This window comes from Scylla paramamosain, chromosome 13 (assembly GCF_035594125.1).
Source record: "Scylla paramamosain isolate STU-SP2022 chromosome 13, ASM3559412v1, whole genome shotgun sequence".
Taxonomy (NCBI): Eukaryota; Metazoa; Arthropoda; class Malacostraca; order Decapoda; family Portunidae; genus Scylla; species Scylla paramamosain.
In genome coordinates, this window is record NC_087163.1 from 3,652,847 (window position 1) to 3,672,111 (window position 19,265).

At 32.6% G+C, this 19,265-nt stretch overlaps 1 protein-coding gene across 2 annotated transcripts in view; it reads left to right on the forward strand.

The window, feature by feature from the left end:
• The window catches only part of LOC135106352 (glutathione synthetase-like), a 34,959-nt gene extending 17,033 nt beyond the window's left edge, over window positions 1-17,926 (forward strand). The window contains exons 5-13 of one of the 2 annotated variants that reach the window (XM_064015275.1): window positions 2,562-2,692; window positions 10,076-10,118; window positions 10,297-10,370; window positions 10,494-10,658; window positions 13,728-13,881; window positions 14,476-14,580; window positions 16,028-16,141; window positions 16,701-16,858; window positions 17,103-17,926. In XM_064015275.1, the coding sequence (XP_063871345.1) occupies window positions 2,562-2,692; window positions 10,076-10,118; window positions 10,297-10,370; window positions 10,494-10,658; window positions 13,728-13,881; window positions 14,476-14,580; window positions 16,028-16,141; window positions 16,701-16,858; window positions 17,103-17,229 (1,071 nt within the window). In that variant the 3' untranslated portion in view covers window positions 17,230-17,926. The remainder of the gene's footprint in view (window positions 1-2,561; window positions 2,693-10,075; window positions 10,119-10,296; window positions 10,371-10,493; window positions 10,659-13,727; window positions 13,882-14,475; window positions 14,581-16,027; window positions 16,142-16,700; window positions 16,859-17,102) is intronic. The other variant, XM_064015274.1, reaches the window with a different exon arrangement.
• Window positions 17,927-19,265: the final 1,339 nt, after the last annotated feature.

Sequence of the window (19,265 nt, forward strand, 5' to 3'; positions counted from 1 at the left end):
GCAGGATGAATGGTAATCCTTCTGTATCTTTATTCCTGTTATAAAACAAGACATGACATCTTATTTGTGTTACTTTCAGTTTAATAGGTAATATGCAGCCAACCAACACATTTAAATATTGACATGATAGAATTCCATTGGCTAGCAGCAAGATCATTATTTATGAAGATGAGAAACCATGAGCTAAACAAAAACAAATAATATTTCTAATAATGGCAGTTCCATTAACGAAAGTTGACTTAAAGTTAAATGAAGATGCATTTTTTGGAAGTTTTAGTTCTTCATACAGAGTTTTCCCATTGCAAAAAAAATATATTGTCTGCCTACCTCTTGAGTTGTTGTCCATGAAGTTTTGTTTACCATCCAGTTCTCTAGCACTTTTATTTATTTATTTATTTATTTATTAATTATTATTATTATTATTATTATTATTATTATTATTATTATTATTATTATTATTGTTGTTGTTGTTGTTGTTGTTGTTGTTGTTGTTGTTGTTGTTGTTATTATTATTATTATTATCATTATTATTATTATTATTATTATTATTATTATTATATTTATTTATTTATTTTATTTTTATTTTTTATTAAATAATTAATTAATTAATTTTTTTTTATCCTATTTTTATTATTATTATTATTATTATTATTATTATTATTATTATTATTATTAATTATCATTATTATTTATTTATTTATTTATTTATTTATTTTTGTTTATTTATTATTTTTATTATTTTTTTACTCATTTATTTTATTTATTTATTTATTTATTTATTTTATTTTTATTTTTTTTTCTTATGGTGTTGATGCAGCATGAATCTTATTGGTACTGAATTGCCTGACTTGCCTGCATGGGAGTATGACCTTTCTGATTTTTTTTTTTTTTTTTTTTTTTTTTTTTTTTTTTTTTTTTTTTTAATTCCCAGGGTTGACGTCATTATGTGCAAGGTTTACATTCTATGGAAAAATATCCTCTGGGAGAATTTACATTCTTGAAATCCTTCTTAATATTGATTGTAGGAAGGTTTATTCTGTATGCCAAAATTTTTTTCACTGGCAAAATGTTCATTTTGTCACTTTGCATGATAAAAGACTTTTATAAAGTAGTACTAAAATGCAATGTTAAAAATTAATTCTGACATATCAGATCTAGTCTAAGATGCATTACTTAACTAATTAGATGTGTGCAAGGTGGAATGAGGGTTAGGACACCATCTCAGACTCGCTTAAAACAAATATGGCCAAAGCAGCACCAGTGCCACAGCTTCTTTGAGGTCCTTCTGGAAAGGAAGGAGAGATCTATCGAATGAACTTAAGTGATACATAACTAATCATGTAGGACAACTTGAACTGGTAAGAGCTTTTGTTTGTGAATGAATTGATCCAAGGTGTAATATCAAGGCCCACTCCATGAAACAAGGTAATCTTGCCTCCAGTAGCAGTGGTGAAGATGGATTTGCACTTTCAGCTTAGTTTTCTTTAGGTGATAAAAATTGTTGTGGACAGATGCTGGTCTGTGTTATTTACACCTTCAGCTTAGTCTTGTTTAGGTGATAGAAATTGTTGTGGACAGATGCTGGTCTGTGCTACATGTTACATTGCCTTCTGCATAACTTGCGTAAGACTGAATTTTTCTTAAATGTAGAGGATTTGTCACATTTAGGGTAGACATGCTGAGCGAATTAATACATTCTGAAGCCGCATGTAATGAAACCCTGGTGTACATACCTACATCTATCTTTTTGTAAATTACAAAATGGGAATGCTTCTTTAATTTTCCCTGTTGTACATAGTCCTTTAGAACATGAGAGCTTCATATTAAGAGTATGGAATAATGTCCTGTTCTAAGTGATTCTTGTAATTCTTACTGTTATGCTTCTCTAAGGTGTTTGGTGTTCCAGATGGGAGCATTAAGGGACAGCTTTCATAGAAGGAGGCTGTTTACATGTATTCATTTCATAAACAATTGTAATTAAGTTTATACATAGTAATAATATGATTACAGATTTAGGTATATAAAGATCAAATATACATTTGTATATACAGCATATACCTGCTTGATTGCTTGCTAACTATATCAGCATTTATTTAGTCTTATTTGTAAGGGAAACCAACAGTTGTGGTCTCTTTCATTAATACATACTGAACACACATTATCATAAAAGAAATCCAGTTACAGACTCGTTTACTTCATCCTCAGACCAACAAAGTCTAATAGTACATGCATATTTTATTTTCTATCCATTTTCTATTATGTATATGAATGTGGTTGCCAGTTGTTCACATATCTGGTCACTCACCTCCATGATCTCTAGTAAACCTTGCTGGTAGATACTGAGTAGTTATAATCCCTCAGCTTCAAGGTACATTTGTGTCAAAAACTGTAATACTTTCTTATTTTCTTTTTCATTATTTCTGCGGGTATGTGATGCCCTACTGCGTAAATTACGTACTTCTGGCACCATCTCTAGTTTTGTTGCTTTTTTTGCAGATGTTAGTCTGCACTATGATAATGTAGTTACACAATTTATATTGATATGTTGATGCTCTTTACAGTTGATATCCTTAGGGATGTTCCGCTGCGACTACTTCTACAGTGTGCCTTCTCAGATTGCCCAACAGGTTGAGATAAACACAATTGCCTCAAGCTTTGGTGCCCTCGCTGCAAGAATTTCAGTAATGCATAGGTAGGATGGTTATGGGTCACTAATAAAAAGTTAAATTTAAGGTGTCATTATGGTGTGTAAGAAGAGCAGTCATATTATACTTATTACCTACTATGTATTTCATATGTAGTGTTACATAATTTTTCAGGCATAATCAAGTACCGGTTATATTAGGTTCATCTTCTGACATAGATTGTTTCAAGCCTCCCAGTAATTTTCCCAGTTGGTTTATTAACAAAAGGTGTGTTACTAAGGTACTACTTTGTCCTTGGCTTGTAAGGCTAACTCTGGTAATTTCTTAAGCAAAAGCTGGCAGTCCTTGTGAGGCTGTCATGATTTTACTGTGATGTCATTCCGTAAGCTGCTCCCCTTTTGGCTGCAGTAGTAATTATTTAACAGTATGTGGTTTTGGATTGAATGGTGGCAACCTTTTTACTGATGATGAAGATGAGGTTGATTTTTCTCTCATTAGTAAGAAAGTATAAAGGTACTGTGTTATTATTTACATGATTTGTTCATCTGCAGTGTCTCCACATCTTTTCATTGTCTACTATGCATGCTTCAGTTATGTTCCTTCTAATCTCTCCGTCTACCTATCTATCCATCTATTTATTTATCTATATTGATCTATACATCAATTTATCTATCTCTGTATCACATTGTATGTGTGTGTGTGTATATATATATATATATATATATATATATATATATATATATATATATATATATATATATATATATATATATATATATATATATATATATATATATAAAGTATATGCCAATGGCTGTAGTTACCATGAACAGTACTACATGAGCATTTACATTTCTTGCATCCAATAGATAGTGGAGAGCTGACTGATGCCACAGTGTCACTGTAACAGTCTTTTGAGGGCTGCTAGTTGTTGCTCAAGAAGTTACTGAAGTTACCTTTACAAGTCAAGAATAAAGTACTTTAATAAGACTCCATTTATTCTAATAAACCATCTTGAAAATATTTGTGGAAGGTCTGAAACTATTTCTGCTAGGAGATGTCTAGTTTCAATACTCTTTTACTTAGTTATGCCCCAAAAATTATGTAACACTACCTCTGAAACGGATAGCAGGTACTTGTATTGAATAGATGTACACCGTGATTTCTAAAACAATCGACATTTAGACTTATGAATTGGCTTGACTGCTATTACAATCAATATTAAGCAAATGAATACCAAAATTGTGGCAATAGTTGATTTAATATTGACTGACTTGTTGCCATATATTTACTCATTGATTTTTTAAAGCAGTGTGGCTAGCTATATATATATATATATATATATATATATATATATATATATATATATATATATATATATATATATATATATATATATATATATATATACGTGTGTGTGTGTGTGTGTGTTTATACAGTGGAACCTTGGTTTTCAAATGTAATTAATTCCTGAATGCTGCTCAAAATCTGAAATGTTCATAAACCAAAACTATTTTTCCCATAGGAATCATGTACAATGGATTAATCCATTCCCAGACACCAGTCTACACTTTCTTAGTGGCTTATGACAGATGTTCCCACAGCCAAGATGGCTGCTTCACAACATCTCCAGCTCACAAATTATTTATCCAGAAAGGATGTAATGAATGAACTTAGTGACACAGAACTCATCAGAAGATATTATTTAAACTGATCTAGTGAGGGAAGCCTTATAGAGGGACACAGAGAGGAGCAACCCATTTATCACCAAAATGAAGGTGATCGTAACACTTAGACATCTTGCTGCTGGAAAAACCTGGAAAAATGCAGTTGTACACATCTTGCTGCTGGGAAAACCTACTGGAAAAATGCTGTTGTGTAGTAGTGATGGCATTGGGGGTTATTGAGAGAGCCATAGGTGGCTGGGGATTATTCCTGAGGGCCAAAAACTATTTGTTTACATCGAGGCTTTTCAGCAGGATTACATTTATCTTATTTCAAAGACTGAATTACTATCTTACACTTTGTCTTTCCTCCAAATATCTAAAAATAAAGTAAATATTTATAGACACTATAAATTAGTAATAAAGGGCAGCATTTGCTATATCTTTTAATATTTGAAATCAAGTAACTATGCTTTAGAACTGAATTGTGGTACCATAACCAAAGCAATAATTAGTTTAAAATTTTGTTTGAAAACCGATTTGCTCAAAAAGGGAGGTGTTCGGTAACCAAGACTCCACTGTATATATATATATATATATATATATATATATATATATATATATATATATATATATATATATATATATATATATATATATATATATATATAGATAGATAGATAGATAGATAGATAGATAGATAGATAGATATAATTTTTTTTTTTTTTTACACTAAACCATTTATTTGACATGGCTTACAGTTTAGGTGCAAGATAAAATGTTCTGTTACTTGTGACAGTGTTGGTAAAATAGAATATCTATTCTTATCTGATGCCCTGTTTTCTTTGGGAACTGGTCCTCATAGGGAATTGATAATCTCATCCATTCATTTTTTAGATATCACAAACTTTCTTTTACATATACTTCCTTTCAAGTATCTTATGATTACTAAGACACCAACTCCTCACTGCTTTTATTCACTCTGCTAAAAGTACACCGTCATTGGCATTATATAAGCTGATAAACATGCTGGTTTTCACTTACACACTGTTTTGCTACTACTCTCTTGTCTGACTTACTGCTTATATCACACCATCCAAATATACCCATACACCAAGCAGTTATAGTTATTTACCATCTCACTTCCTTATTCATATACATGTACTCATATATGCCAAACCTGTTGTGTACTGACTTCCATTTAGTCTTGATAAAGGAACCGTCTCTCTCTTACTTTAAATGCCTCAACTCCCTCCAGTACATAATTATGTCATCATTTACTTTCTCTTCATATAGAATTGAAAAGGTGAAGTGAATGAAGATAGATGAAAGTCTGGCATGGAATCCTTTGATACTTAGAAAAATCTGCATTTAGTTGAGTGCAAAAGGAAAAACAACAATAAAAGAAAACAACAGCGAAAAAAAAGCAAGAAAGAATAATGAAATATTGTAGAAATATGCGAGAGGTAATCTTCTCTAAAATGGGAAGACAGAATATTAGAAGGAGTGGTAAGGGAGGAAGGAATCAAGGTGTACAAGGATGAAGTACATGAAGAGAAGCAAGTGAAGACTTGCCTTGTTCATATTTTCATGCACTTTATAGGAAAAGGCATCAGAATACTTGAAAAGATATTCTATTTCCTTTGACAGTTTTCTCTCTCTCTCTCTCTCTCTCTCTCTCTCTCTCTCTCTCTCTCTCTCTCTCTCTCTCTCTCTCTCTCTCTCTCTCTCTCTCTCTCTCTCTCTCTCTCTCTCTCTCTCTCTCTCTCCAACCTTATTATGAACTGCTTTAACTATTTTGAAAGATGAATCAGAGACCTCATAAAGCAACACTAGTCATTTCTATTTATTTATTTATTTATTTAGTTAGTTAGTTAGTTATTTAGTTATTTATTTTACCTGTTTATTTATTTTATTTTTATTTTTTTTTTTTTTTTTAAGTACATACATTATTTGACAAAAAAAAAAAAAAGGTGTTTTATGCACATGTATGCTCCAAGATGGTTGGTCCCATGATATATGTACTTGCTTAATTGTCACTGTTGCTAATTAACAAGCTCTGCTGATGTGTTTGGTTAACCAACATCACTTGCATCAAAATTTATATTTTGGACCTGGTTAACCAACATCACTTGCATCAAAATTTATAGTTTGGACAACAAGGGTAAAGGATTATGTGAATTAGTAAAATGGAAATTACCCTAGATGAATAATTTTCAACACAATTTTTATATCTTAGATTTTAGAGCTTTTGATTATAGGTGACAAAAAAATTGAGATTCTGAATAAAAGTATTATCTGGTAGTACACTTGTAAAGCATTTGTGTGAGTTTTCTGTCTCACCCAGGCAACCAACCTCTCTCATTCATTTAAATACTGACAGTAATTTGTCAAGTATGTAAATACCTTTCTTCTCACTGTATTACAGTTTTTCCAGTACATGTGAAGGAATAGCTAAAAATAAAGAGAAAAAACAAAACAATTAAATTGTAAAATATGTTTCATACCATGCACTTAATATGAACTTATTGCAACATGAAGAATCCTGTCCCTTCCACCTTTGTTCCTTTCATTTGCCTTCCACTACCTGTGCACCCAGAATAAAATACTGTTGGAATCCTGAGTTATAGTAATTGTGTGATGCATTACTTTTATGTTCTACTTTATTCCATTTTTTAACTACCTATTTAATACATCATATCAGAATTTAATACTTGCTTAAAGCTCTATAATCTATTTATACTGATAAAACCTGTGCTTCTATTAGACAAAGAATTGGGTAATGACCTTATTGCAAGTGAAATTGATCTTGGTGTTCAATTCTTTGTGATATAATCCTGAATGAGAAAGTTTGATGATTCCTGGAATGTACTTTATATATGTTAGCTTTTGAATTTTATGGGCTATATGTAGTAAAATTTGCATATTGATTTGGTTTGTGTGTTTTGCTATGTTTGGAACTGCTTCCTGGGATGGTTATTTTGTGCTTGTATGTTTGTTGATTGCAATTCTACCTATTTGTAGAACATTAATAACACACACACACACACACACACACACACACACACACACACACACACACACACACACACACATACATACATGCATTTTAATACCTAGTTACCCATTCCTATTTATTTTTTTCAGATTTCATTCCAGTTAAGATGTTAGAAGAACATGATGTTGCATTCTAATAACTTTTCAGCATTTTTAGACTTGCATTAATGATAGCACATACATTAGTATGTACTATACAATACAATACAACAGACTTTACATAACAGAAATAAAAACTCATAATTAATGCATTATTCTTGATTTTGATAGTGAGAAAGCTTCTTGGCTCTTTACTTCTTGACATGGAGATATCACAGAAGCAAACCTTTGGTGGTGGGATGAGACATTGGCCCAGGACTCACATATGGCTGCCTAGTGCTTGAGAAGAGTGTTCACATCCTTCCTCCTGCAGATCTTGCTTCACTATATGACAAGTTCTCAGATGAATTAAGATCAGGGCTGTTATCTGGCTTATCGCTAGCAAAGGTACTTTGTAGCCATGAAGCCAAATGATGGTATGCTTAGCAGTATGAGTAGGTGTCTTCAGGAATATTTTGGTACATGTGAGCTTGAAATACTCACAAAGATTTGCCAATAAGCTGCAGGCAAACAACAGTGGGCATAAGCTTTCATGTGTAAAACAATTTTCTCAGCTATAGACCTTGCTCTTCAGTCACTGAGTTATTCTTGATTATAGGGAGTTTTCTGGATTTGATACTTCATTCTATCTGATATCAAATCACTGAGCTAAAGGATGCAAGCAGCTGCCACAAAGAAAATTAAGTGAGGAAGTTAACATTATGAAAGCGATATGTGCTTTTGAGAAGGAAAAACAGTTGTGAGATGCCATCCCAAAAGGCAAGGTCTGCCACTTTGAGGAAGACCTATCAGAAGTGTATCAGTGTTGTAAAGCATGCAGTAGGAGATAATCCTGTTATAGCAAGGGTAGTAAAGGAAGGAAACTGGAGAGGCCTTCTTGAAATTGCCTGAACATCAGTCCCCATGATAATATTTTAGCACTGTTTTTCCTCCTTCATCCACATGTCATTTCTGCACTGTTAACTTCATCATCATCAATTGGTTTATAATGGATAAATTTATTTATTTATTTATTTATTTATTTATTTATTTATTTATTTATTTATTTATTTATTTACTTATTTAATTATTTTATTTTTATATGTGTGTGTGTGTGTGTGTCTGTGTGTGTGGTGAGAATCAGGGACTTATACTTAAAGTTAGTTAGTGACATGAAAATTTAATCATTAAAATTATATCTTCACACTGGTTAGATGGCAAGAAAGGTGCTTCTGTTATAAAGGGTAACCAATAGAATAGAGCGAAAGGACTGGGGACTCACTCTCTCTCTCTCTCTCTCTCTCTCTCTCTCTCTCTCTCTCTCTCTCTCTCTCTCTCTCTCTCTCTCTCTCTCTCTCTCTCTCTCTCTCTCTCTCTCTCTCTCTCTCTCTCTCTCTCTCTCTCTCTCTCCAGTGAGACAAAGCATGATGTCTTGTCTTGGCCACCTCCTATATGTTAATTAAGAAGCCATTTACAAATTGGCATTACAATCCTAGGCTTCTGAGGGCACACTTGGAGGTGGTTGTAGAAAGCGCTCCTGAAATGTAATGTAATGTTTATATTCATAAAACAAATAATTCTGTTTTGCTCTTCACTTTTTTTAGCACTGGTGTTATTTGTTAATTTTCATTCATACTTGCTTCATTAGGCAATAAGATGCAAATAAACAATAATGTCAAAATTGGGCATATTTCACTAAATTATGGTACTCAAAGAGTGGCAGGAAATAATAGCAATGGTATCACAGACCAATCATATAATGTCAATATCAGTCTGAGTAGCAGTGTACTAGACAAACTGTTCAAAAGTGGAAATACAGTACTGTTTATCTGACAGTAGAATGCTTTCATTTGATTTTTTTTTTTTTTTTATATTATCAGTATCAGCAGAATTCAGAACTAAAGTTACTGATTTTTAGTGATTTGCTTACCCTATACCAATGCCTGTCATGCACAGTTATTGTGAAGTGAATGCTTAACTGTGTAAAAGAATCTTGTCACAGAATAGCATCATAATAGTAGTCATTTATACATCAAATATTATTAGATCTTTGAGATAGTTTAAAGCCTTTAGTTATCAGGAAGGTAATGTTCTTGCATTTTCAATAAAGAGGTGTTCTAACCATGCTGTTTGAGTGAAGTAATTCACTGGATTTTCTGCTTGGCATTCAGCAATGCTTTAATGCTTTTGCCTCCATAATATTCTTTCATGATTCCTCACAGTCATGTATATCATATTAGCTTATTATGTTTCCTTCTGAAATTGCTATTAATATTGTGTGTTAAACAATTATACTTACCACTGATAATTATGGTACCAGAATATAACAAATGCTAATTATGCCTAAAAGTCTTTGGTAGACATGGGTAAGGACTTTTTGTTTTCATTATCAGGAGGATCCCCTTACTGTAAGATTGTGTCAGATCATGTCTTATTTTAGGCATGTTACTGGAATAGCTTGAAATTAAGTTGTGGTTTTATTATATATGAAAGGAGCATTTTTTTTTTTCTTCTCTCTAGAATATGTAAATAGATAGCTTTAGTAGCATTTGATGCAAGAAAAGTTAGGGGTACAGTCTGAAAACTTTAAAAATTCCTGATAAATGATATTATACACTTTAATTAATTCAGGTATGTACTTGGAGAGCTGAGAAAGCCTGAGTTGCTTGGTCATGTAAGTGGTTTAACATTTTATCTTTTTTTCTGTAGTCGTTCAAGTTAAAGATAAATTTGAACTTGCTGAAGTAGTGAATATTAATGTAAATATTTATTTTTATTTATTCTAAGTTAAAGCTGGAATTGGTACCAATTTCATCATAATTTAATGCATATATTTAATTGTATTGTTGCAGTTGCCAGAAAATGATGCTCTTGCAGGACTTTGTGGTGGAATGATCGCAGCATGGGATGCATATGGTTGTCCCAAGTGAGTGACACGAAACATTGTTACATATCTTAAAAGGGGATCAATTTGATAGTCATACATTCAGATCTTAATCACTAGCACTCATCTGAAAGAGAATATACATTTTTAGTATCTCATTTTCAGAGCTGTAATACTGTTCGTTGTGGAAGATGTCACATACAATATTTGTGATCAACGGTTCCACGAGTATGAGATCAGGAGGCAGCGGCCAGACATTCATGTGATCCGACGTAACCTTACTCAGATAAGCCAACAAGGCTGCCTCACTTCAGACAAGAGATTGATAATGTAAGTTGGTGTTTTTTTTTTTTTTTCTTTTTCTTTTTTTTAAGGCTGAATTTTTATTTTATTTTATTTATTTTATTTATTTATTTTTATTTATTTTTTTTTTTTTTTGTGTAGGAGTGACACTGACCAAGGGCAACAAAACTCTAATAAATAAAAAAAAAGTCCACTGAGATGCCAGTCCCAGAAAAGGGACTGGCAGGGAGTTCCAGAGTTTATCAGAGAAAGGGATGAATGATTGAGAATACTGGTTAACTCTTGCATTAGAGAGATGGACAGAATAGGAGTGAGAGAAAGAAGAAAGTCTTGTGCAGCGAGGATGCAGGAGGAGGGGAGGCATGCAGTTAGCAAGATCAGAAGAGCAGTTAGCATGAAAATTGCGGTAGAAGACAGCTAGAGATGCAACATTGCAGCAATGAAAGAGAGGTTGAAGACAGTCAGAGTTGATGAGACAAAAAGCTTTCGATTCCACCCTGTCCAGAAGAGTAGTATGAGTGGAATCCACCCCCCAGATATGTTAGGCATACTCCATACATGAGCGGATAAGGCCCTTGTACAGAGTTAGCAGCTGGGGAGGTGAGAAAAACTGGTGGAGACATCTCAGAAAGCCTAACTTCATAGAAGCTGTTTTAGCTAGAGATGAGATGTGAAGTTTCCAGTTCAGATTATAAGTAAAGGACAGACCGAGGATGTTCAGTGTAGAAGAGGGGGACAGTTGAGTATCATTGAAGAAGAGGGGATAGTTGCCTGGAAGGTTGTATTGAGTTGATAGATGGAGGAATTGAGTTTTTGAGGCAATGAAAAATACCAAGTTTGCTCTGCCCCAATCAGAAATTTTAGAAAGATCAGAAGTTCTGTGGGTTCCCTGCATGAAATGTTTACTTCCTGAAGGGTTGGACGTCTATGAAAAGACATGGAAAAGTGCAGGGTGGTATCATCAGCATAGGAGCAGATAGGACAAGAAGTTTGGTTTAGAAGGTCATTGATGAATAATAAGAAGAGAGTGGGTGACAGGACAGAACCCTAAGGAACACCACTGTTAATAGATTTTGGAGAACAGTGACTATCTACCACAGCAGCAATAGAACGGTCAGAAAGGAAACTTGTGATGAAGTTGCAGAGAGAAGGATAGAAGCCGTAGGAGGGTAGTTTGGAAATCAAAGCTTTGTGCCAGACTCTGTCAGAAGCTTTTGATATGTCCAAGGCAACAGCAAAAGTTTCACCAAAATCTCTAAAAGAGGATGACCAAGACTCAGTAAGGAAAACCAGAAGATCACCAGTAGAGCGGCCTTGACAGAACCCATACTGGCGATCAGATAGAAGGTTGTGAAGTGATAGATGTTTAAAAATCTTCCTGTTGAGGATAGATTCCAAAACTTTAGATAGGCAGGAAATTAAAGCAATAGGACGGTAGTTTGAGGGATTAAAATGGTCACCCGTTTTAGGAACAGGCTGAATGTAAGCAAACTTCCAGTAAGAAAGAAAGGTAGATGTTGACAGACAGAGCTGAAAGAGTTTGACTAGGCAAGGTGCAAGCACGGAGGCACAGTTTCGGAGAACAATAGGAGGGACCCCATCAGGTCGATAAGCCTTCCAAGGGTTTAGGCCAATGAGGGCATGGAAAACATCATTATGAAGAATTTTAATAGGTAGCATGAAGTAGTCAGAGGGTGGAGGAGAGTGAGGAACAAGCCCAGAATCGTCCAAGGTAGAGTTTTTAGCAAAGGTTTGAGCAAAGAGTTCAGCTTTAGAAATAGATGTGATAGCAGTGGTGCCATCTGGTTGAAATAAAGGAGGGAAAGAAGAAACAAAGTTATTGGAGATATTTTTGGCTAGATGCCAGAAGTTACAAGGGGAGTTAGATCTTGAAAGATTTTGACACTGTTAATGAAGGAGTTTTTGGCTAGTTGGAGAACAGACTTGGTATAGTTCCAGACAGAAATATAAAGTGCATGAGATTCTGGTGATGGAAGGCTTAAGTACCTCTTGTGGCCCACCTCTCTATCATGTATAGCACGAGAACAAGCTGTGTTAAACCAAGGTTTGGAAGTTTTAGGTCAAGAAAAAGAGTGAGGATGCCTCCATGCCAGACACTCACCTTTGTTATGTGCTCAGCACACAAAGACAGGTCTCTGACACTGAAGCAGTAGTCATTCCAAGGAAAATCAGCAAAATACCTCCATATGTGACTTTCACTGTATCCATTTATCTATCTACTTCTCTATCTGTCAGGGTGCTTATTAATTTGCCTGTTCAGCTGTCTGTTCATCATTGGTATCACTTGAGACAGAATTTCCATGCACTTGTTTCTGCAAATTTCACTCCCCTCTGATGTGCTTCTCTCCATGTCTCAAGTATTCAAAAAATTTTATTTCCATTCCATTGAGTTCCTTTTTGTTGTGGTCTCAACATTTTTTTTTTAAATAGTTTACCATCATTATGTTAGTTTCCTCCAGTCTCAAAATGATCAGATAACTTGACACCATGTTTATCAGCCTCATTGTTCATTCCTTGAGCCTTACTATATATGCTAGACTTTTCATACACATTATTATTGCCTTATCATCCATTCTATGTGAACGACAATTACCTCTCAGTTAATCCATCCCTACTGTCTGAATTCTAAATCTCATACTTTTTCTAACCATGTCATACTTGCATGTCTTTCAGTCTTTGCAATATTTTTTTGTCTAAATTATATCAGAAAGAATATACAACAGAATTGAATGACCAGTAGTTGAAAAGGTGAGTGAGTTTAAGCATCTTGGTTTGATCCTATGGAAGCTTGAAAACAATATAGACAGAGACATGAGTGCCTTGCAATGTGGGGAAAGAGCTATGAGTTTGTTAAAAGAAAAGACATTGGGCCCTTTAAAATGAAAAGGACAAGGTCATATATTTTTTTATACCAATTTTTGTGAATTGTCCATGTCAGATGACCAAGGCTCCATGAATGCTCTCAAATCTGGAAAGATATTCCTTTTGAAATACCTTCCATGATTAATATATATTTATTTGTTTGTCTCTCTTCTATCAAATATTTTATTGCAAAACCTTGACTGTTCACTGTAGTGACGGTGATGAGATTGCAGTGGTTTACTTCCGTGCTGGATATGAGCCTGGACAATATCACAGTGAGGCAGAGTGGGAAGCCAGGCTCACTGTGGAAAGGTCAAAGGCAATAAAAAGTCCAAGCATTCATTATCATCTAGCAGGCACAAAGAAGGTGAGATGCATTAAGTATTTTTGTTCTGAGTTTCAGGTTTTACATAGTATAAGTTACCTTACATAATGTAAACTCTGTGGATTGCATATATGTTTATAATGTAGTAGAGGAAGCTTTATGAATGAAGTCATTTAGAATAAATCATTATAACTGTAGTTTAAAAAAGATGTGTGAAAGGATAATAAGAAGAGTTATATTTCACAATCAAATAGAAAAATGTATGAATGTAAGAATGTAAAAGTGACATTAGTGGGGAAAAGCATGGAAGAAGGCATGAATTGCATGATGATAGGAAAAGAAAGACAATGTACTGAGGAACTTGATAAATTCAGCGTGTGGTTACAGCATGATTGAAGGGTTTGATTATGAATAGACTATTTTTTTGCATTGTAAACTATCATGTATAGTCATTGCTGTTATAATGCATGTCAGGGCATGTAGTGCTTGAACATTGTCTGAATGATTTTGGCTCATTTTATTAGAAAATTTTCTTCCTCTGACTAGTTTTTAATTTATTCAGCTCATCTGAGACTTCCTACCCTGACTGGTGCTGGAAGTGTGATCACAGTGACTATGGTGATGGTTCTATTTCAGGTTCAGCAAGAGATTGCACGCCCAGGTGTTTTGAACAAGTTTCTCTCAGATTCAGAAGCAAAATTAGTTAGTCAACTCTTTACAGGCCTGTACACCCTAGACATGGTAAGTGTACATTCTGTGGCCATTATGAATTTGGGAACTTGTGTACCTATACAAAAGTTACTGTATGACTTTACCACACAATTCACCAAGCTCTTAATATTACTGGGATATCATCTTACTTTTTTTAAGGTCACATCTAAGCTGTAGTTTTTATTTTATTTATTTATTTATTTTTCATTCATTTATTTATTTATTTTTATAAGATATAATTATAAGCAGATTTAAGGAAATTATTATTTTCAAATTTATGGACATTAGTTTCAGTAATCCCACTGGCTGACTGGCTGGTTGACTCAGTGTATGCATATGTAAATTGAATTCCCTGAAACTTCCAAAACAAAATTGGTATTTATTTAAAGAAATTTGTATTTATGGAATTATAATGCTTATTGTCCCAACATCTAAAGTATGAGGATTCAGAATGTATCAGGCATCCAGATGTAATGATGTATAAAATGTGTTGAAGGAATCATCAGTATCAGCTGCACTATTGCATATTATTAGTAATCATAGTAGAAGTGATGATAATGGTGGTGATAATAGTAGTGGTGGTAGCACAGTGGAAGTCAGTGAACTTGTCAGTATGATGTACTGGAAGCCTTTCTGCTCCCCACAGGATATCCCCTTTTCCTTTTACTGTTCCTGAATTATTTGAAATTTTTTTTTTATCTGGCAACTAACCCATAGAGGACAGGTTTGCTTGAGTACATGTACAGATGATCAGTTTTTAATGGATTATGATTTGTGTAATTTTATTTTATTTCATTATTTTTATCATTTTTATAATTCATTTAGTTTTTTGTTATTTATTTATCAAATTTTTTTTACAAAAAATTCTACTTCATATTATGAGATGTCTTTCTGATTAAATGGGTAATGGGGGACAAGCCACAACTCAGAAAATCAGATCTTCCATACCTATGGCATATATGAGGCTGGTTATGGTGCAAAACAAATTGTAAAGAAGAGAGGAGTGTTGGAAATCAGTGTTGAATGGTAAATTAAAAAAGACATGTGATACACCTGATAATCATACTTCTTATTTGATAAGGTGTAGCTCTTCATAAAAAAGTTTCTCTTAATATCTTCAATTCAGATGATAAACTGTGAGGATGTTTATCAGCTGGTGGTTTACTATTCACTGAATCTTGCGGTAAACATGTAAACACCCAGACACCCACAAACATTCCCCAAAGACTAAACTAAAAGACCTAAAAATGGAATTTTCAAAAGCAATTAAGAAAATCATTGAAGTCAATTAAATATGAATGAGACTAAAGTCAGGATTAGAGGAAAAGTACAAGTTTTTTATACAAACTATGTAATTGCTCAAAATTTGCTGGAAAGAGCTGGAAAGGGTAAATGTGTATCTCCATATATGTGCCTTTGTCCTCAGAGGTTATACTCATAGTTTTGTAAAACTTACTGATATTTTACTTCTCCTCAGAGCCCAGAGGGAGATCAAGCAGTCCAGATGGCCATGGAAAACCCAGAAAGATTTGTATTGAAACCACAGCGTGAGGGAGGTGGGAACAATGTGTATGGGCAGGAAATTAGGACGGTAATCATAATGATTAATTTTTTGTTCTTTTGCTTATATGCCATTGTTCAAGAGTAATATGAAAAGGCTAATTGTATAGAATTATAATTTTAACATTCAGAAAATGCCATATTTGAGTATTGTTGTTGAAAAGTAATTTCTTAGCTATAGAATAATTTATTATAAAGGACTACTTTTCTTATCTCTCTTCTCTCATCTTTGAATAATTCATAATTATTTCAGTATGGTACCCATAGCGGCATGGAAGATACCATTTTTAGCTTCATTTATTTTTGAGTTATAAGTCAAACCCTAAATACTGTTTAGTTACAAAATATACTTGAGAAAATACAGAAGACATTTATACAGATTGTAATTTTGTTACTGGACATTAGATGGAAGAGTGGTGTAAATGAGTACCTACTTCTGAAGTTACTTTATTTATTTTGTTTATTTATTTATTTATTTATTATTTATTTATTTATTTATTTATCTATTATTTATTTATTTATCTATCTATTTTCATTTTTTATTTATTTATTTCAACTGAAGGAAACAAAATTTTCCATTCTCCTTTTAGGTTTTAGAAAAGATAAAAGATTCCCAAGAGAGGGAGGCCTACATTCTTATGGATAGAATCCGTCCACCCATCCAGCAGAATTATCTCATCCGGGCTCATGAGCCAGTCAAACTGGTGGAGGTGGTTTCTGAGCTGGGCATCTTTGGTACCATCCTAGGGTAAGCTTTTTTTGTCACTTCACTTGATGTCTTTTCAAGTGTTTGAATGTATTACCTTTCTTTATTATCTTCATATTTCTTCAAAATGTCTCTTTATCTCAGGTTCTGATTTATATTGTTAGATCTTTTTTAAAATTTGGCTGTTTAAGAAAACTCCTCCTATTCTATTATGAACATATAATCTGTATAGTCTCAGGCCCTTTCAGACATTTAAAGTACTACTCTTATTTGGTTTATTTAACAGAACTGCCAAGGACATCCAGTTCAGTAAGTTTGCTGGCCACATGCTACGAACTAAGCTTTCCTCTGTCAATGAGGGTGGGGTGGCAGCTGGACTAGGAGCTTTGGACTCAGTCTTTCTGTTTGACTGATTACAAGCACACTATCATGATAACATGGTTGTCTGATTGTATAGTAGGTATGTGATTTAATTCCCTTATTTTATAGATTAAGTATTCAATATTATCTTGAGCAATATGAGAAATATATAACTGATATATTTTTTACACACTTTAGTTATGTATCTGTGATACTACAAGCTACACAAAACATGTATTTTGAGAAATGGTGCAATATTTACATAATTAGTATCATCACCATGAGGCCTAAGGTAGGGAGACAGACCAGGCTGCTCCCCATAGAGATTCAAACTGATTTTGTTGTGTTACCTTTATCACCTTTATATTTTAGGTGCTATTGAATGATAATTATCAGTGGTAATAATAGTTATTTCTTTATAGTTTATTGCTTACCCCAAAGGCTTTGTGCCATTATGTGAATTTAAGTTTATATATATATATATATATATATATATATATATATATATATATATATATATATATATATATATATATATATATATATATATATATATATATATATATATACACACACACACACACACACACAATATTCAGTAATATTACTTATGTTACCTTGATTGTAATTTTTAGTGTGAGTTTTGTTGTATGTCCAGTATTTTATTTTATTACATTTATGTATTTTTCATATTTTATTACTGATTAATTTGTTTATTTAGTATTAATGTTTTATTTATTTTTAATTAATTTTTAATTTATATATTTCATTTTATTAATTATTCAATTTGTTCTTTAGGTGATTCATTTATTTACTCTTTTTTTTTTGTTCTACATATTTATTTACTTATATTGTTTGTTTTCTAATTATTTCATTTTATTCAATTATATATATATATATATATATATATATATATATATATATATATATATATATATATATATATATATATATATATATATATATATATATATATATATATATATATATATATTTTTTTTTTTTTTTTTTTTTTTTTTTTTTTTTTTTTTTACTAGTATTTGAAATAATGAAATCACAATTAGGCACATCAATTTAATCAGTGTTGAATTTTTTTAGATGAATAGTAAATGTTATAATATACAAGAGTAAATTTTGATGTGTCAAAGCTGAATTTTTAATCATACATAAAGATGTATTTGTGGCCATCACACAAACACTTGCTGTTATTTTCAGGTATGTTGTTGCATAATTTTTGACAACCTTTATATAACTGTTATCAGTTGGCATTAAATGGGGTATTGGTTGTCCTTTTTTATTTCATGCTTTCTAAGTAAAGAATTTCTGCCCACACTTAGAAATCATGTTGCATTCAAGTAAAAGTTGATGATGATAAAGACCATGGGTTTTGAAAGCTAAATATCAATCCATTGAGATCTGTGATATTTTTGTGCCAATGCAGAATCCTTTCAGCCAGTTGACTTGGAAAAAGAAAAAGAAAAATCAACCTTACCATTTTGGTGCATACATTATCTATCCAGTCTCTAACTTTCCAGAACATATCCATCTTTTCTCAAATACTCTCCTTCATTTTTGGTAAAAAGTATATAAGAGAAATGTTTTTAAATGCCTATATAATGTGTAGTTCAAGACTGAATTACTGGCCTCTCCTACTAGGCAAATGAGGTCACAACTGAATTTCACATACATAATCATTCTTTGCTTGGTGAACAGTGGCTACAGCATGAGAAGAGGTTAAGCTAAATAGTAATCTTTTGGCTGGGGATTGAAACCCAAGACAATTTATGAACAGAATGTTCTAACCACTGCAAAGTCAAGCCATTATAGATCCACATAGCTCACAAAGAGTTTTCCTTTTCATCTGTATTGAATATTTTACAGTACTTACATATTATATATTGTTAACTAGTCTACTTATTTAATAAGCAAATAATCTCAACCTGTTATAATTACCCAATCATTACTAAAGTCTAAGTTAGTTTCTAAAAACATTAAGGTAATATTTTCATCAAACTATCTTATCTCATTAGAACGTAACTTAAAGTGGAATTCTTACATTAATATTTTGGTACCAAAGTTTATTATCTTT